The sequence below is a fragment of the Neltuma alba genome, unplaced genomic scaffold, assembly GCF_004799145.2.
Source record: "Neltuma alba isolate B1F8T4 unplaced genomic scaffold, ASM479914v2 tig00013045_pilon, whole genome shotgun sequence".
Classification (NCBI taxonomy): Eukaryota; Viridiplantae; Streptophyta; class Magnoliopsida; order Fabales; family Fabaceae; genus Neltuma; species Neltuma alba.
In genome coordinates this window covers 36,371-52,194 of record NW_021637388.1, presented here as the reverse complement: position 1 = coordinate 52,194, position 15,824 = coordinate 36,371, and the positions used below count along the sequence as shown (strand labels likewise).

At 34.0% G+C, this 15,824-nt stretch overlaps 1 protein-coding gene across 1 annotated transcript; it reads right to left on the bottom strand.

Annotated features, from left to right (window-relative positions):
• Positions 1-10,639: 10,639 nt before the first annotated feature.
• Positions 10,640-11,263, bottom strand: LOC114733937 (TMV resistance protein N-like). The gene has a single exon (XM_028921420.1). It carries the CDS (start codon positions 11,261-11,263, stop codon positions 10,640-10,642), a length of 624 nt encoding a protein of 207 aa, XP_028777253.1.
• Positions 11,264-15,824: the final 4,561 nt, after the last annotated feature.

The window sequence follows — 15,824 nt, the reverse complement described above, 5'->3', positions numbered from 1 at the left end:
ATATATCTCTTTGTGTGTGTGCGCGCGCGCTCTCGCGCCCCCCACTGGCACTGCCAGCATTTCGAACTGTTATAACAAACAGCTGGCGTGTATTATTTGATTAATATATGTACATCCATACTCATGCTCCCATGTAATCTAGTGTCATGAGCCATTAGAATTTGTAAAGAACAAGGAACCGCATTAATGCACCATTATAATGCTCTCGCCATCTTGATGTATATATGCTTCAAGTTTGTGCATTCGATTTGGGGTTTTGACAGTTGCTTTACATGTAAAATGTTCAAATCATATACTCCTTTCTTTTCTGGGTCGCTTATATGTCTTTTTTTCCAATTTTTTTTGAAAATCAGATCCTCCCTTTACTCTTAAATATAAGATTTTTGCCTTAGTCCTGAATATAGGACCCTTTACATATTATGACGCAATATTTATTAGTCATTGCTGGTCTTTACAGGCCATTGCCGGTCCTAATAGTTACATTAAAAATAATAATGGTAAAATTGGGTAAATTTGAAAAATGAGTATCTTTTTTTAAAAAAATATTAAGATTGTTTTCTTGGCCCTTAGTCTTTTCATACTTTTCATAGTGAAGATTTTTAATACTTCGTTGCCGGTCTTCAGTGCAGCGAGACCGAACAAAATTCAGTTCTATAAAGCAAAACAATACTCCCTCCGTTCTATATTATAAGTAACAAATACTATCTTCCTCTTATCCCTAAATATAAGCAACATTTACAAGTCGTTTTAAATTTTTGTAGCGAATTCTCTATTGTGCCCTTATTAATTACTTATTTTAATACTCAATATATTTATTATCTCATTTCTCAAATCATAACCGCTCCATCACACATTCTCTCTCTTCTATAATTCTCTTTATTATAATAATTTTTTTATTCTCTCTCTTATACTCTCTCTCCCCCATATATAAGAGCATTTTAGTGAAAGAACTTCTAATTTTTACATATTTATTGTCTTCAACTAATTTGAATTAATATTTTTATCTACACGATGAATTTCAATATCACTTATAGTATGGGACAGAGGGAGTAATGGTAATAATTATAATAAAGACAAATAAGGTGCCTACAAGAGGGACGTTGAATGGGCCTAAGGTTATATGCGCCATAAATGGGCCTCGATATCGGTGATCCAATAACAAACAAGGCATGACAAGAATTGGGGAAATCTATTCAACGATTGGGGGATCCATCTGTTATAAACTGGGAATGCTATATCATTTTTTTTTGGTACAAAAATTTTTGGAAAGGGGTTGGGCTCACCCACAATCTAAGGGCAGGGCGAAATCTCCCTTCCTCCTAGGTCATACCAATGTTAGGTAGGGCGAGCCGTCAATTACCCTCATGCATTTACCTAGGCACCCAAGAGCTATGATGCCTCCCTAAGCGCCGCAACTGGAATCACAACAAAGTAGTTACCCTCAGGCGTTTACCTAGGCACCCAAGAGCTAGGATGCCTCCCCAAGCGCCGCGACTGGAACCACAACAAAGTAGTACTCCCCAGGGATCGAACACATGCCAACTTGGTCATATGTCTCACCCCTTCGCCAGCTAAACCCACGGACGATGGGTAATGCTATATCATATTTTAAATATAAGAGTTAGTTGTTATTTTGATATTGGGATTACTATTTAAAATCATTTAACGTGGAGCATATCATATGACTGACCTTTTTTGTATAAAAAAGATGATCACGCCAATTTATTTAGCTTATTCGAATCAAGGATGGCCAAACTTTTAAACAATAACCTGCCTTTTAAACAATTCAATTTATTTGTTTGCTCAACATCTTGCTGCTTTCAAGCGCAGTCATTATTTTTCTAATTTTTGGGGTTAATATAATTTTTGGTTCCTTTAAGTTTGTTTTTATTTTGGTTTTGGATTTAGTCTCTCAAGTTTCAGATTATAGGTTTTGGTCCTTCAAAAAATGGTAATAGTTTTTATTGGATTACAAGAACTAATGTTATAAATGAAAAGAAAATTGATGAATCAAAACCTAAATTTTGAAATTTGAATGACCAAGATCAAAATAAGGGCAAACTTAAAAGACCAGAATTTATATTAATCCTAATTTTTTTTTGTAAAGAGAAGTCAATATCCTTGAAAAAGCTTGAAATTCTTTGAACAACTGAGAAAAAAAATTAAATGACCAAATCTTCTGTTTCTTTCCTCATGTATAAATTCGTCACCGCCTCAGTTCTTTTGGCGAAAAGGAAAAATCACCGCCTCGATCGTCTATTAAAGTAAGAGCTGATAAAAATACTTGATTGACCAAAATAATAATTTTTATTTTCTTTGCTAACGAATAATTTTGATTTATTTCATAGTTTTGGTTGGATTTTGCGGGGGGAAAAACATTTATTAGGCTGGATTTTCATTTTCCGCTCAATTGTCTATTGAAAAGTAATGACGGCAGGGATCCAAGAGGGGTGTCCAGTGAGCATAAATGGCTAGTGAGACGCGTGAGCTTCACGTCCAATTGGCGCCCAATAAACTGTATCCATTGCACACACCCGCTGGCCCGCGTGAGCTCCACGCCCAAATTGCTCCCTGCAGTCATAAATGTATTATGCGCTCCGGCTGGCCTGCGTGAGCTCCACGCCCAGATTTCGCCCTTTATATACGTTACGCCTAGTAGCCGGCGCTCAATCGCTACTTCAACTGATCTCGTTGATCCTCCTGTCTCGCCCCTGCTTGAGAGCTCAGACGCCGCTGGGCCGCCATTGTTTCCGTGCTGGCTCACCATAATAGCCTCAGAATTTGCCCTTAATTGTCTCATTCCCTCAGTTTTGTTCACTTTTCGTTTTTGTTAAATGGGAACACAGTTTATCCTTTAACACCATCCCTTGTTCGGGTCCAGCCAATAAGTTTTCTGATTGTCGCCTCTGCTCAAGACCTTAATATGTATGAAATCTTTTCGTATTTGTAATTTCTTCGGCTCATAATTTTGTTTTCTCCTTCTACCTGATCTGTGGCGGGCTGTTATTTATTGTTGCAGTGCCGTGCCCTTCAGATGGAGGGATGGGGAAAGGAGTAATGGGTACCCAAGGGCCAAGGCAACCTTGTCTTGGCACACCACACATACGAAGAAAGCATGATATTTTATTGCATAATTTCATTCTTTTAAATTTAACCCTTAACAAAATGTATTATTCCATTCATGTCTCTTTATCAAATTTACATTAAAATAGGAAGGAAAATAGGGAGAAATCCATACTCCCTCATACTATTGACTATTCCTCCACTGATTTTATAATTTTACATCATATTTGGAACTTTCTTGGGTCCTGATTTACCCGGTAATCCTGAGACATGTTTTAGCATCCTTTTTTCATGACAATTAACCTCACATGGCATTATATAACATACCTAAATAGGAAGTGATACTTTTCCCTTTGTTCTTTCATCAAAACATTTAATAATATTTATTTTAAAGTAAACTTAACTGAATTCTTTCTATCGGTCCATAATTATAAGAATTTGTCTTTAGGTACCAATACTATTATTTCATCAGGGAGAATTTTTCTTTTTTTTTCAAGGGAAAATTAATATGCTGGTCCTCATAGTATAGTCAGATTTTGAATTAGGTCCCTCAACTTATTTTTCTTTTTATTGGATCCTTTTGCTTCACTATCTTCAAGGTACAAGTCCTTCCGTTAATACAGAGGATGCATGATGAGGCAACAAATCATAGCTTTATCTTCGAATTCAACATGACCAATTCGAAGACGCTGAGAAGGAGAAGGAGGGCTCCTTTTTCAACTGAGACTACTTCTTCATCAACATCAGCACTCTCATCTGTGATTTGGCGGATCTAGGAAAATGTTAGGTGAGGATTGGGGTTTGGCATTCCAATTGCGGCAATGACCATCGTGATGGTGTGCTTGGACTGAGGCTGATAGATTCTATCGATGGATCCATAAATTCAACTATATTTGTATCTGCTTGTTTAACTCGACCATATTTTTTGTATTTTCCTATTTGCTTTCTGTTTGTGTAATATTGATTCGCACTTTAACAGGCAAAACAAAAATCTTCTTGTTAGAACATGAAATTTGCCCTCCTAGAAAATTATCACTTTCATAATTAGTTTGGGTGTGGTTTCTAGTTATTGTGTGCTTTGATTCTAGCAGTTTTGCATCTTTCATATGATGCACTTTTTTGTTTTATATTATGGGTAAGAGGAAGAGATGAAACCGAGGCATAGACGGAGAAAAGCATGAAGAAAAAGGTAGGAGAGAGATGAAAGAGAAACGGAAGCACGAATGCCACAGAAAGACAGATAAAAGAATGAAAGAGAAGAATGGGCTTCTATTGTGGGGGGAGAGAGAGGGTGAGTGGAGGAAAGATTTGTCCACATGTGAAGCATCATTAATACCTTTTCAGCACGAACTAACGGCGTTAAGAGCAGATATTAACTGAAGGACTGATATCGTGAAAATTGTAAAACATAAAGATCTAATAAAAAGAAAAAAATAATTGAGAGACCTAATTCAAAATCTAATGATATTATAAGAACCGGAAAATTAATTTTTTCTTTTTTTAAAGTTAAAAGTCAACCTTTAGATAGTTTATTTTCACTTCCCCAGATAGTGCATAATTAGACCTTCCATTCTACTAAAGCCAACCTCTTTGTTCTATAGGGATGAAATTATTTTTAAAACATATGATAATTCCTCACATATTGTTCCCTATTTTTCTCCACTTATCTGAGGGCTCCTCATATTTTAAATAATTCAATTTTGGCTAATATTCATAATTAGCCAAAACTGTGGGAATTTCATCAATTTGCTTTAGAGGCATTTTCATCATTTTTAATCCCATACGGGCCTTAAAACCCCATGTCCCATTTTTCTGGAATTTTTTGAGAATTTTCGAGTATAGTTTCCATCACTGCCCTTTCCGGCATGAAACCTTTCAAATTTACAATTAGGTCCATACTTAGGTTTAGCCCCAGGAATCCTTCCACTAAGATTCCCAACATAAGCTCTGGCACTTAGTCATTTCCAATTCTCATACTCAAGTCCTTGAGATTTTATCATAGTCTCTAACTTGGCTATCTTGCAATTCTAAAAAACTCTTTGTGATTTGGTCCCTAGGAATCCCCTGGTCCTTCCAAGGAATTTCTGAAACTCTTGCCAAAAGAATCTGGTAGCCTATCCATTTTAGGCTAATTTTGGTATTTCTAGGCCCAAAATTAAGTAAATTACATGAAGCATGTGTTTATTTTTAAAATTTGTGTTTTTACATATTGTAATTCGTGAGGTGGGAAGTATGTTAACTTAAATATTATTAGTTTGTATTGCTTTAATGTTTGTATCATGTTAGAGAGTAGAGTTGATCTTATGTGCTGAATTTTGAGATATACATGTTAATTGAGATTGTTATATTGTGATTATGCACTGGGGTTATAAATGAAGATCAAGGTTTTTTTATGTGGAGGATAATTGCTCATGAAGCTCGCGTGGCATGCCATCACTCCTGGTCATAGTGGTTGGCCTTATTGCAGACCCTTGTAGTTCTTCTTTTTTCTCACCCGGAATTAAGAATGAGCTCTCGGGTAGATACCTGTTGCACCATAATCCATTCTTAGGCGGTGTAGGTATAAGACGAGATCCGTTACCTTGATATGAGTAGGGTGACCTTTGGCCAAGTTATTCAATACAGAAAGTCCGGATACTTGTCATGAGGTTATAAGGAGGAGTATGGTGAACCAGATGGGCATTTATATGGTTATGTGTGTTGCATCTGTAGTTGCATATTTTACCACTTAAAATTTTATGTATAAGATCCACTTCATCAACTTATCCTCCTAAATTGCATATGTCGTAAATTGATTGCTGGTTACTAGAACTTAATTGTCTCACCCCATTATTCACCAATGCTTTTTTAGAAAAGCCATCTAGTTTGGCTCAACGCGAAGGGAAACAACTAGAGGCATAGGCGAGTATAGCCTAGTAGTCCTCTTTTGGTTTGGGTATGTAATGTTATGTATATTACCATCTTCTCAAGACTTATGTTTTTGTTGAAATATACTTACTTTTGTTTGGTTTAGATGACTGTATTTGATGAAGTACTGTTAGAATGACTAGAGGCTATAAGACATTATTATACATGTTACCATTATGAATTAAATATGTATATAACTTGTGGGTTGGGCTGAGCACCTTTTATTTCTTGTGCCTTAAGTCTTTATGGGATGAATGTTTATCTTGACATTCTGGGCGATTACTGTGCCCTAGGTCCTTACTGTACTTGCTGTTAAACTTATGTGTACCCTAGGTTTTTATTGTACTTGTTGTTAAACTTATGTGCATCCTAAGTTTTTTGAGATGTTTTCAACATAAGATAAACTCTTTATAATGATAGTAATGTTTTGCTACTTTTGTCTACCTCTTTTTCTACCATGGTTACCTTCTTAAAAATTGTTTTATAATTTTGTGTTAAGAAATGGTCTTTTCATGTAAAAGAATTGTAGAGGTTTCATAAGAATTTTAGAACACTCTTATATGATTTTTCTATAATTAATTATGAACTTTTCAATGTGGACAAAAAATCTAGAAGTAGTAAATGTATAGTAACCCAAGACTAAAATTCAAATTTTACTTTATGGGATTTAATTAACAATTCTCCTAACTCATAGCACTTCTGTATGTGTAAGAAAGTGCTGAAATGATGAAAGCTATGAATCTGAAACTGGAAGTCTTGTTCCTCTCCTGGTTCTTCCTTTTAAAATCACGGAGGGTGTTTTGGTCTTTTTCCTATGATTTCATCATTCCAAATTAGGTTTCTCTCTCTCATTGGAATTAAGTGAATTGGAGTATCTTTTCTAGGATTATACAACTTGCAGGGTCTTTAACTGTCATTTTCCCTATATATATATATATATATATATATATAAAAACTTGTGCAGCGCTTTTTTTGAGAAAGCACTACATCTATTTAATATTTTCAAAAAATAATATATGGAAGCTATAGCTCTTGTGAAAAAAGTGCTACAAAAGGCACTTATTCTTTTGCAGTCCTTCCTTAAAGAATCACTTCGGCTATTTAATATTTTAAAAAAATAATATATATATATATATATATATATAGAAGTTGTAGTATTTAGTTAAATAAGTGCTACAAAACATGTGCTACTTATCTAACTTTTCATAGTAGTGAGAGGTACAACTATGTGACCCGACCTATTTAAGATGGATTTACCCAGTTGAACATTATGTGAAGATATTGAAAGGGTAGAGTTGGCCAGAGGATTACAATGTTGAACAATATGTATATGAAGAGGTTACTGAATTTGCTGCTAAATACTTAAAAAATGCCAGGGTTATTGGGCTTCTAGAGCCTCAGCATGAGCGTAGAATAGACAAAGAAGGGATGATCAAAAAGAAAATTGTTACCATTTCATATCAATAGTGGGAGCAAGCACACCTATATATACTGCCCAACTCTGAGAAATTTGAACACTATGTAGACAAGCATATAAATGAGCTCAGGAGGGATAACCCAATAGACTAGAAAGTTGGTATGCCAAATTAAATCATGAACACTTTACAAGCATGGTTGAACACATGCATGGCAAGTATAATGTTGATTCTTATTTAGTTTAATTTTTGAGAATTTAAAGTTCTTGCTGAATGGTTTGTGCAGATAGGTACTTTCTTACACAAGCTATATCATCAATGGCTTCACATTTTATGCCAAACAGCAGGATGATTAGAACAAAATATGAAATATTAGTGTAACTCTTGTAGTTAACATCATGAATGTATAAAGTGCCAGAGATAAAAATCTTATCTATGCAAATATATATTAGTGCAACTCTTGCTGTATGCTGGTTTCTGTTATTGCAATGCGGGGGCTACTCCTTATTTAAAAAAAAAATCTCACAGACTTACTTAACAGTTATTTGATACAATCGACAAATATTATAAACCAAATATGTGACGGTTACAACTCACAAGGGTCAAGTATAATACTACACTTGACTATTATTAAAGAAACACCATCAAGTAAGGATATCCATACAAGTCACATGGCCTTACCAGAAGCCATAAATAAATGACAGCTTCGATCATAGAACTGTTATATATGATACACAATATTTGATGACTCATAACTGGCAAATATTCTGCCCAGATAATATATGACATGTCTATAGTTGACAGTTTTGAATAATCAAGTATGAGCAAAAATAACAGTCACAGCGACAATTATGTAATAGTGGAGCAAGGGTTGAGTACCCTGTTCGGTTTTCACATGTGTTTTTTTAATTCTCAAAGTTATTACATATATTGCTTTTAATTTTAGCAATGAATTCTTGATTCTCAATCAACACGGAGAAAGGTTGATTAGAACGTGTCTGCTTGAGATAGAGACTATTATGCTTGTTTAATGACACAAATGAGTCGGTGCCCTGTAACAGAAACAAAAGGGGTCAATCGTTGCGGTTGATAGAGACAGGAAATTGTTCTTTTAATATGGCAAAAGAAAGCATCTATAATAGATCTGATTTTCTAAAACTACGTAAAGTAGCATTTAAGAAGACCATCCTAACTTTTTTTAACCAGCAGAAGACCACCCTAACTAGTCTATCAATTCTGTGGGCGCGGGCTATATGTTACCGATAACATTTCACATTTACATTCCCTACCTGCTTTCCAAAACCATACCTTTACGACTTTGAGATGAAGTATTCATTATATTATATCATATAAAAACTAAACGAAATCAATTAACACTATCAATATATACACACACACACATATGCTACTGTGTGCATGCTATTACATTATGCTTTTCTTTTCAATCCGGGAGTGCATTACCGGCCCACCGTAATTCAGATCGTTCATATTGATAATAAATGGTTATTAAAAAGACCGTGGAAATTTGTTATGAAAAACAAAGTGCAGATTAAAATTTTTTTTTGGTTTTATATGATATGATATAATGAATACTTCCATCTCAGTCGTAATGGTGTGGTTTTAAATGGTTAACACTTCTTATTATGATTTAAAATGGTTATCACCGTTCATATTGATTTTAAATGGTTATTAAAAACGTGTTGTCAAAACTTGTGAAAGTGCTGTGACGAATCCTCATTTAGGATTTTGCAATTTGCATTATCTTTATTTGCCATTTTCCTATTTTAGGAAAAATGAAAAACAGGACCTTGGAATTGCAAAATCCTAAATCAGGTATTCTCACAAAAATGTGTTGTTATTTGCAAATCAATTGTTGTCAAAACTTGTTGAAGTGTTGTAAAGAATCCTAATTGGGGATTTTTCAATTTCCATGGCCTTTTTTGTCATTTTTTTCTAGAATTTAAAATTAAAAATTTTTATAGTTAACAATTCTTAAAAAACTAAATTTGTCATTAAAAAATGATCTCTTATTTGTATATAATATATTCAAGATGATCATCATGTTAATCATATATAATTTATAAACAGCGCAGCATAAATATATTAATATGTTAATGTTTATATCTCTTTTTTTCTTTATTTGATTCATATTTTTTTCAGTAATGAATATATTATTCCCAAATCTAAATAAATATTTGGATTATTACGTACAATATGGAAGCTTGTGTTTAGTCTTGCGTACGAGTACACACACTTGATACTCCAATACAAACTATAATATTAAATTTCTTATAAATCGTTTGTCTTTGCCATCATAAATGAGAAAAAGTAAAAGAAGACACATATAAATCTTGTGTTGCATGAAATTCAAGAAATAAGCTACACTGCTTATAATTCGTTATAGACTATATACACATTGATTTTACAGAAGCCACATTATTTATAAGTTATAAACAGGGTTATTTCAAATTTCATACAAAGTTGCTTCCAATCGAAGAATATTGTCTCGAAGAAGATTGTCTCTAATAAGAGGATACCTATACGTCATAAAAAAAAAAAAACTCATAACATCACAAATATTTTTATTATTGCCAGTTTAATCATATCTCAAAGTTTGTATATATTCGTAGATATAGATTGCGCCCAATGATCTAAAAATAAACAAACACGTTGGCAACAAAATGCATGCTCTTCTTCTAGAGCAACCTTTTTATTGTGGGGTACAATATTACTTATTGAGTACTTGAAGAGAAAACATTGATTTTGAGGACTACTCGCAAGGAATTGACACATTGATGTTTAAAGCCTAATTAACTAAAGCCCTGAACTAGCAGAAATTTGGCTGTAGTGAAAGCTTCTAATCAAGCCAAACTGAACTGGATTGAAGTGATGAACTTAGGAATACACAAATATAGAAGCATTGTCATGGGGACCAAATTTTCGGACTAACTTGTGCACCGATTTCTTCATGCAATTTGCTCATCACTGCATTTGAAGCTTCACGTACCAGCTCCGACCAGTCAATGAAATCAATCAACCCCACCATATTATCAAATTTCAACATGTAGTACAAGACAAAGTTTTGCTTTAATATCTATTTGTTCTATTGTCAATCGTCTCTTCACGCCAATTTATTAACGTGTCAAGTTTCCCTACTCATAAACCCACCCCCAGCATTCTTTTTAAATTAGAGTATTAAATATTTTCAAATAAAATATCAGAATATCGTGTAGAATCTAATGAGACAAAAAAGCTTAAAAAACGTCTAGAAAGGCCCCAAAATTAAGAGGCAGCTGAGGGCGTACTGCGGCAGTTGACACACCTTCCTCAAATAGGTAATTAACTTTAAGATTGAAAGTCATTGATAATTGGATAGGGAATGAAAAGACATCACTAAAACTAAAAGCAAAAGAATAAATGATATACTCTTTGGAGGAGTCGAAGGGCAGCCCCACAATGCATTTAGCTTCTTCAACAGCAAGATCAAACCTCTTCACATCTTTCTGGGAACAGCTCAATATTCCACTGTCCTTAACCCGAAGCTGCGACGGCTTCACATCATAGAAAATCGGAACGATTGGTTTCTTTGATTCCAGGAGAAGTGAGAGCTCATGGAGACAAAAATAAGAGTCACAATAACGAGGCGAAAAGACAGCAACCCCAACCTTACATCCTCGTACAGCTTTATCAATTGTGCTCAACAACCTATCTCCAGGTTTCAGATTTTCTTTGTCCAAGAACGGCTTGCATCCTTTCTGCATCAGATGCTCGTAGAGCAAGGGAACCACTGTACGTCTCGTATCAACCGTACGGTGGTTTATGAAGACGTTGCATGCAGGCTCACCAACGTTGTGCCAAATTTTTGCATGCAATCCCATCTTCAAACAAAAGCTAATAGGTAGCTACTGAACTAGGGTTGTTGGTTTCTGTCTGTGGTTTTTTAAGCTAGCATTTCCTCATACAACGTGAATATATATACTCCTTCCATAGAAGTATTTGTATCACCCACATGTAGCTAACTAAGCACCTCACTCAAACCAAGGGGCAAGAGGTGATTAAGTCATAAACTTTGTCTGAAGATAAAATAAAGTTTTAATTTTGCGCGTATTTAAGTAAAAAATTTCATATTTGCATTGCGTTCTCACTCATAGTTCATGACTTTAAATAGGGGTGATGTTGGAAAATTTTAATTAATACCCCGTCAAGGGACTTATGATAAGGATCATCCTTCTCTTATAAAAGATGTCCTATAATAAGGATCGGTTGGATGCATGCTTTTCGTGATGTTGGGTTGGCTTGCCAGTTAGGAGCATCCTGTTCTTCAATTCTAACACGTCTAAATATTTTGTCGGTTCTTATTGCATTTTAGTGTTGTCCCCTTTTTTTTTGCCAACTAGTGTTGTGTCATCTCTTTGGATTTTTTATTTTTTTGCATCTCTTCGGATATTGGAAATATAAATTCATCACTTGCATATGATTTGTTTCATGCACGTTTTTGTGGCCGGATATAAACTTGTAGCCAAATATGAATGACATTATGCGCATAGTAATAGAATGGAAAGGCCAATTAATAATTTAATTCTTTCTTGACGAAAATCATTTTCACGGCTTATAATGCTTCCGGCACTACTAATTAATTAAGTTCTTTGTTTTTTTTTTATTTTTCCATCGTGATGAAAACTGTAGAAAAAATGACATAAAAAGAAGTTAAAAATTGCAATATTCTAATTTAGACACTTAAAAGGTTAAAATCCCAAGGGAGGATGTCGTACCTAATCTGGTATTTTGCAAATATAGTCAAATAACTAAAATGTTCTTCTATGAAATTTTTAAAAGCAAAAAAACTATCAAACTTGTCATTACCAGTACATTTCTTGTTATTAGTTATTCAACACTTGTCATTACTAGTTCACAACTTATTAATAAATAACTTGCCATTGCCAGTATATTTTTCATTATTTGGTAGTCAGCACTTATCATTTTCAGCTCACAACTTGTTAATAAATTTTTTTGATATAAGGATATTTTTATCATTTAACTATATTTACAAAATACCAGATAATGCATCACTTCCTTTTGTGGGATTTTGACTTCTTAGAATTTATTTTATATTTTTTCACAAGAAAAATCCTAGCAAAATACCCTCCCGGCCCATCAAGCGCGGACCTGAAGTCCAACAGGCATAATTAAACTTTTAAGTTAAACCAAGTTGTCATACTATTTTGATCCTTACCCTTTTCACCCATCATTTAATAACATGCCTTCACCGCCCTAGCTAGGGGTGTTCACGGGACGGGACGGGACTGGGACAGACCCGTCCCGGTCCTGTCCCGGTGAACAGGAACGGGACAGGGTTTTAGTCCCGTGTCCCGTCCCGTCCCGGTTTTGTCCCGGTCCCGTCGGGACCGGGACGGGACGGGACGGGACGTCCAGTTCCCCTCCCTTTTTTTAAAAAAAAAAAACTATAATTTTTTATATGAAATTTTTTTATGTTATAATGCTTATTTTTTGTTAAGCTTTTAAAGATAAAAACATTATAAAAAATATTATGTAGAAAGCTCAATTATATAGTATAAAAAGGGTGTAAAAACAATACTGTAAAAAAAAATACAATAAAAGAAACACTATATAATGGCTTTATGAATTATTTTATTGAGGAAGGAGATATTGTTCAGATAATATTACAACTTAAGAGTTAAAAATCACTATAAAAATAATAATTATTATTAATAAGTAAATTGAATAATCTAATAATAATTATTAATAAATAATTTTTTTAAAAAAAATATCCCGGGACAGGACGGGACGGGACAACCTCGTCCCGCGTCCCATCCAGTCCCAGTCACTGTCCCGTCTCGTCCCGTACTTGTCCCGTCCCGAAATTTTTTTTTGTCCCGTCCCGTCCCGTCCCGAACTCACCGGAACCAGGACGGGACGACCGGGACGGGACAAATTGAACACTCCTAGCCCTAGCTGTCATCAAATGCAAATGAGTAAACAATTTAATGATGTCAAAAACTAAAGCTTTACACAAATAAACTTACGTGTTGACCATGCATTTCATCTCGTCGTTTAGGTTGCTATCCAGAAAATCAAATCAGTAGACGATGTTGTCTATGGGCTAATGAACGAATTATATATATATATATATATATATATATGTGCACACTCTTGTGTGTTGAAATTACTTGATAATGAATAAAAGCATGATTGATGAAATTTTGCTCTTTGGTTCATGGCCATGTGTGTGTTTGAAATATTGAGCATATGAATATGACATTTTAAAGTATGAAAGTATGTGATACCAAATATGTCATATACTTGTATTTATTTTGTATGCATGAATGGTAATGTTTGCTACTGCTCATCAAAGTATGTGATACCAAACATGTCATACGCTTTCTATACTTCAAAGCCCAAAATTTCGGAATGTTACACTTAACTTCTCAAATAATCAACAAACATATATATACATATATATATTCTGATCAACCCTAAACAATATTTTGGCATACTTGAACATGAACTTCATAAGCATGCTCAATCTGAATCGTACTAAAATTTTATAGAAACTTAAGGCAGTAGAAAGCCATATTAATTTTATTGATAGAATAAAGCTTACTGCTTTTAGTAGTCAACTCAATTGTCTTTTGCAAGAGCCAGCTGTTGTCTTTTCTAACGCTGCATTATCACAAAAAGGAACAAAAGTTAGCTTGCAGAATATGCTGACATGGTGAGGTGATTTATTCAAAAGGTCAAATCGAATACACACATATATCAGAAAAAGCCATGCTGCTGATATTCAGACTCCTACGGTCATTTATATATAACACTACTATGTTGATTAGCTATGCATATTTACTTGTGATAATTGTACTTATACTATTGCCTTGTCTATGATATAAGAACTAGATAATTTTTATAGGTATTAAGAAAATTAATTAAGTTAGTTACTTATAACAAATATCTATATAAAAATTGATTATTTTTGTTAATTTGGTTACTATACCAGCAAAACATTGTTTTTAGCCTATCCATTCCTTTATCTGAATTCTGAAGTACAAAACAAATATACATGTTTATTATATTAACTGAGGGAAAAACACAATAGACTTGGTTACATATTAACTTAATTTATTATAGTCGCATGCAGCAGCGGCTCACTCGTTTTTATGTAGCTAGTATTTAGTAATTCTTCATAAATTACACGAACATGATATTTAAGATCGATGCAGAATTATAAAGATATTTATGTGATTATAGACAGGTCTGAATTGATAAATTGTTTGGAAGAACCAATGTTTAAGCATGATAATTGAAAAGGTTTGTATGTTTTAAACTGGTAAAATAACAATCAACATCGATTTCTAATTCTTTTAAGGATGTCAGCCGGTATTTTTATCATTCTGATCACTACCGTAGCTAGTGAAACTTGTATTCTTTGCCTTTCTTACTCGCTAAGGTGTGTCATCATCGACCTTCTTTTCTCCACCGTCTTGGAAGAGAAAAAAAACTAGGAGAAGCTTCCATCACTCTTCAATGAAGCCTCTGACCATCCAGGCATGAATATTGACTTGGTGCGTTGAAGTTATTCTTCATCTCTCTCTTACACTCATTGGCGCGTTTTGCTTTAATGGCTGCGCCTGTCGGGCTATATATACTCGGAAAGATTAAGAACTTCAATGATGAGGTACACTGGAAAGTTACGAAAGCAAATGAATGGTGGAAAAGCGATTTTTTTGACCTTATGTTTATATTATTCTTTGTCTCTTAACTTTGGTATTCGATAATATGGTTTTTGTATTGTTCTGTAATAAAGTGAAGCCATGCATGAAACTGCCAAGAAATTCTTTCGGGGAAAAATTAATGGTATTGATTTTTTAGGCCAAAATGTTGTGTTTCACATTTATTAAATGTTAAAAAAAAAAAGGTTTTGGGAAGATTCTAAGAACTGGCACTTCTTCTTCTTCTTCTTCTTCTTCTCTTTTGTTTTTTTTTTGTTTTTGGATTAGTAGAATAAGCAATAATGGCCAGAAATTTCATGTGGGATCGAACATCTAATCTTCTAGTTACAAACGACTTTTTAACATCCAATACATACTAACAAAGGGTACATCACGCCCGCTCTCCCCCCCCCCCCAACCCAAAAAACAAAAAAGGGAGAACCAAAGGGAAGGACATAGAGGGAGTGATATTTATGGAAGAGGACCATAAAAATTGTAATTATTTATAAAAACCAAATACTAAAATATAAGTTTAAAAATATGAGATTGCCCCTAACTAAACCTCCCGCATTCCTTCCTACATTTTATTTTTAAATCTAATATAAATTTTTAAATTTCACTAAATTAAATTCTCTCAAAGTTTACAACTTGCGCAAATAACAACTGGAAAATATATGCAAACATTGTTCAGTCATGTTAAAACTAAATTAAGTGA

Bases quoted from the DNA above. Each gene is read 5' to 3' on its own strand.
- LOC114733937 (XM_028921420.1), bottom strand. From the start codon at position 11,263: ATGGGATTGCATGCAAAAATTTGGCACAACGTTGGTGAGCCTGCATGC.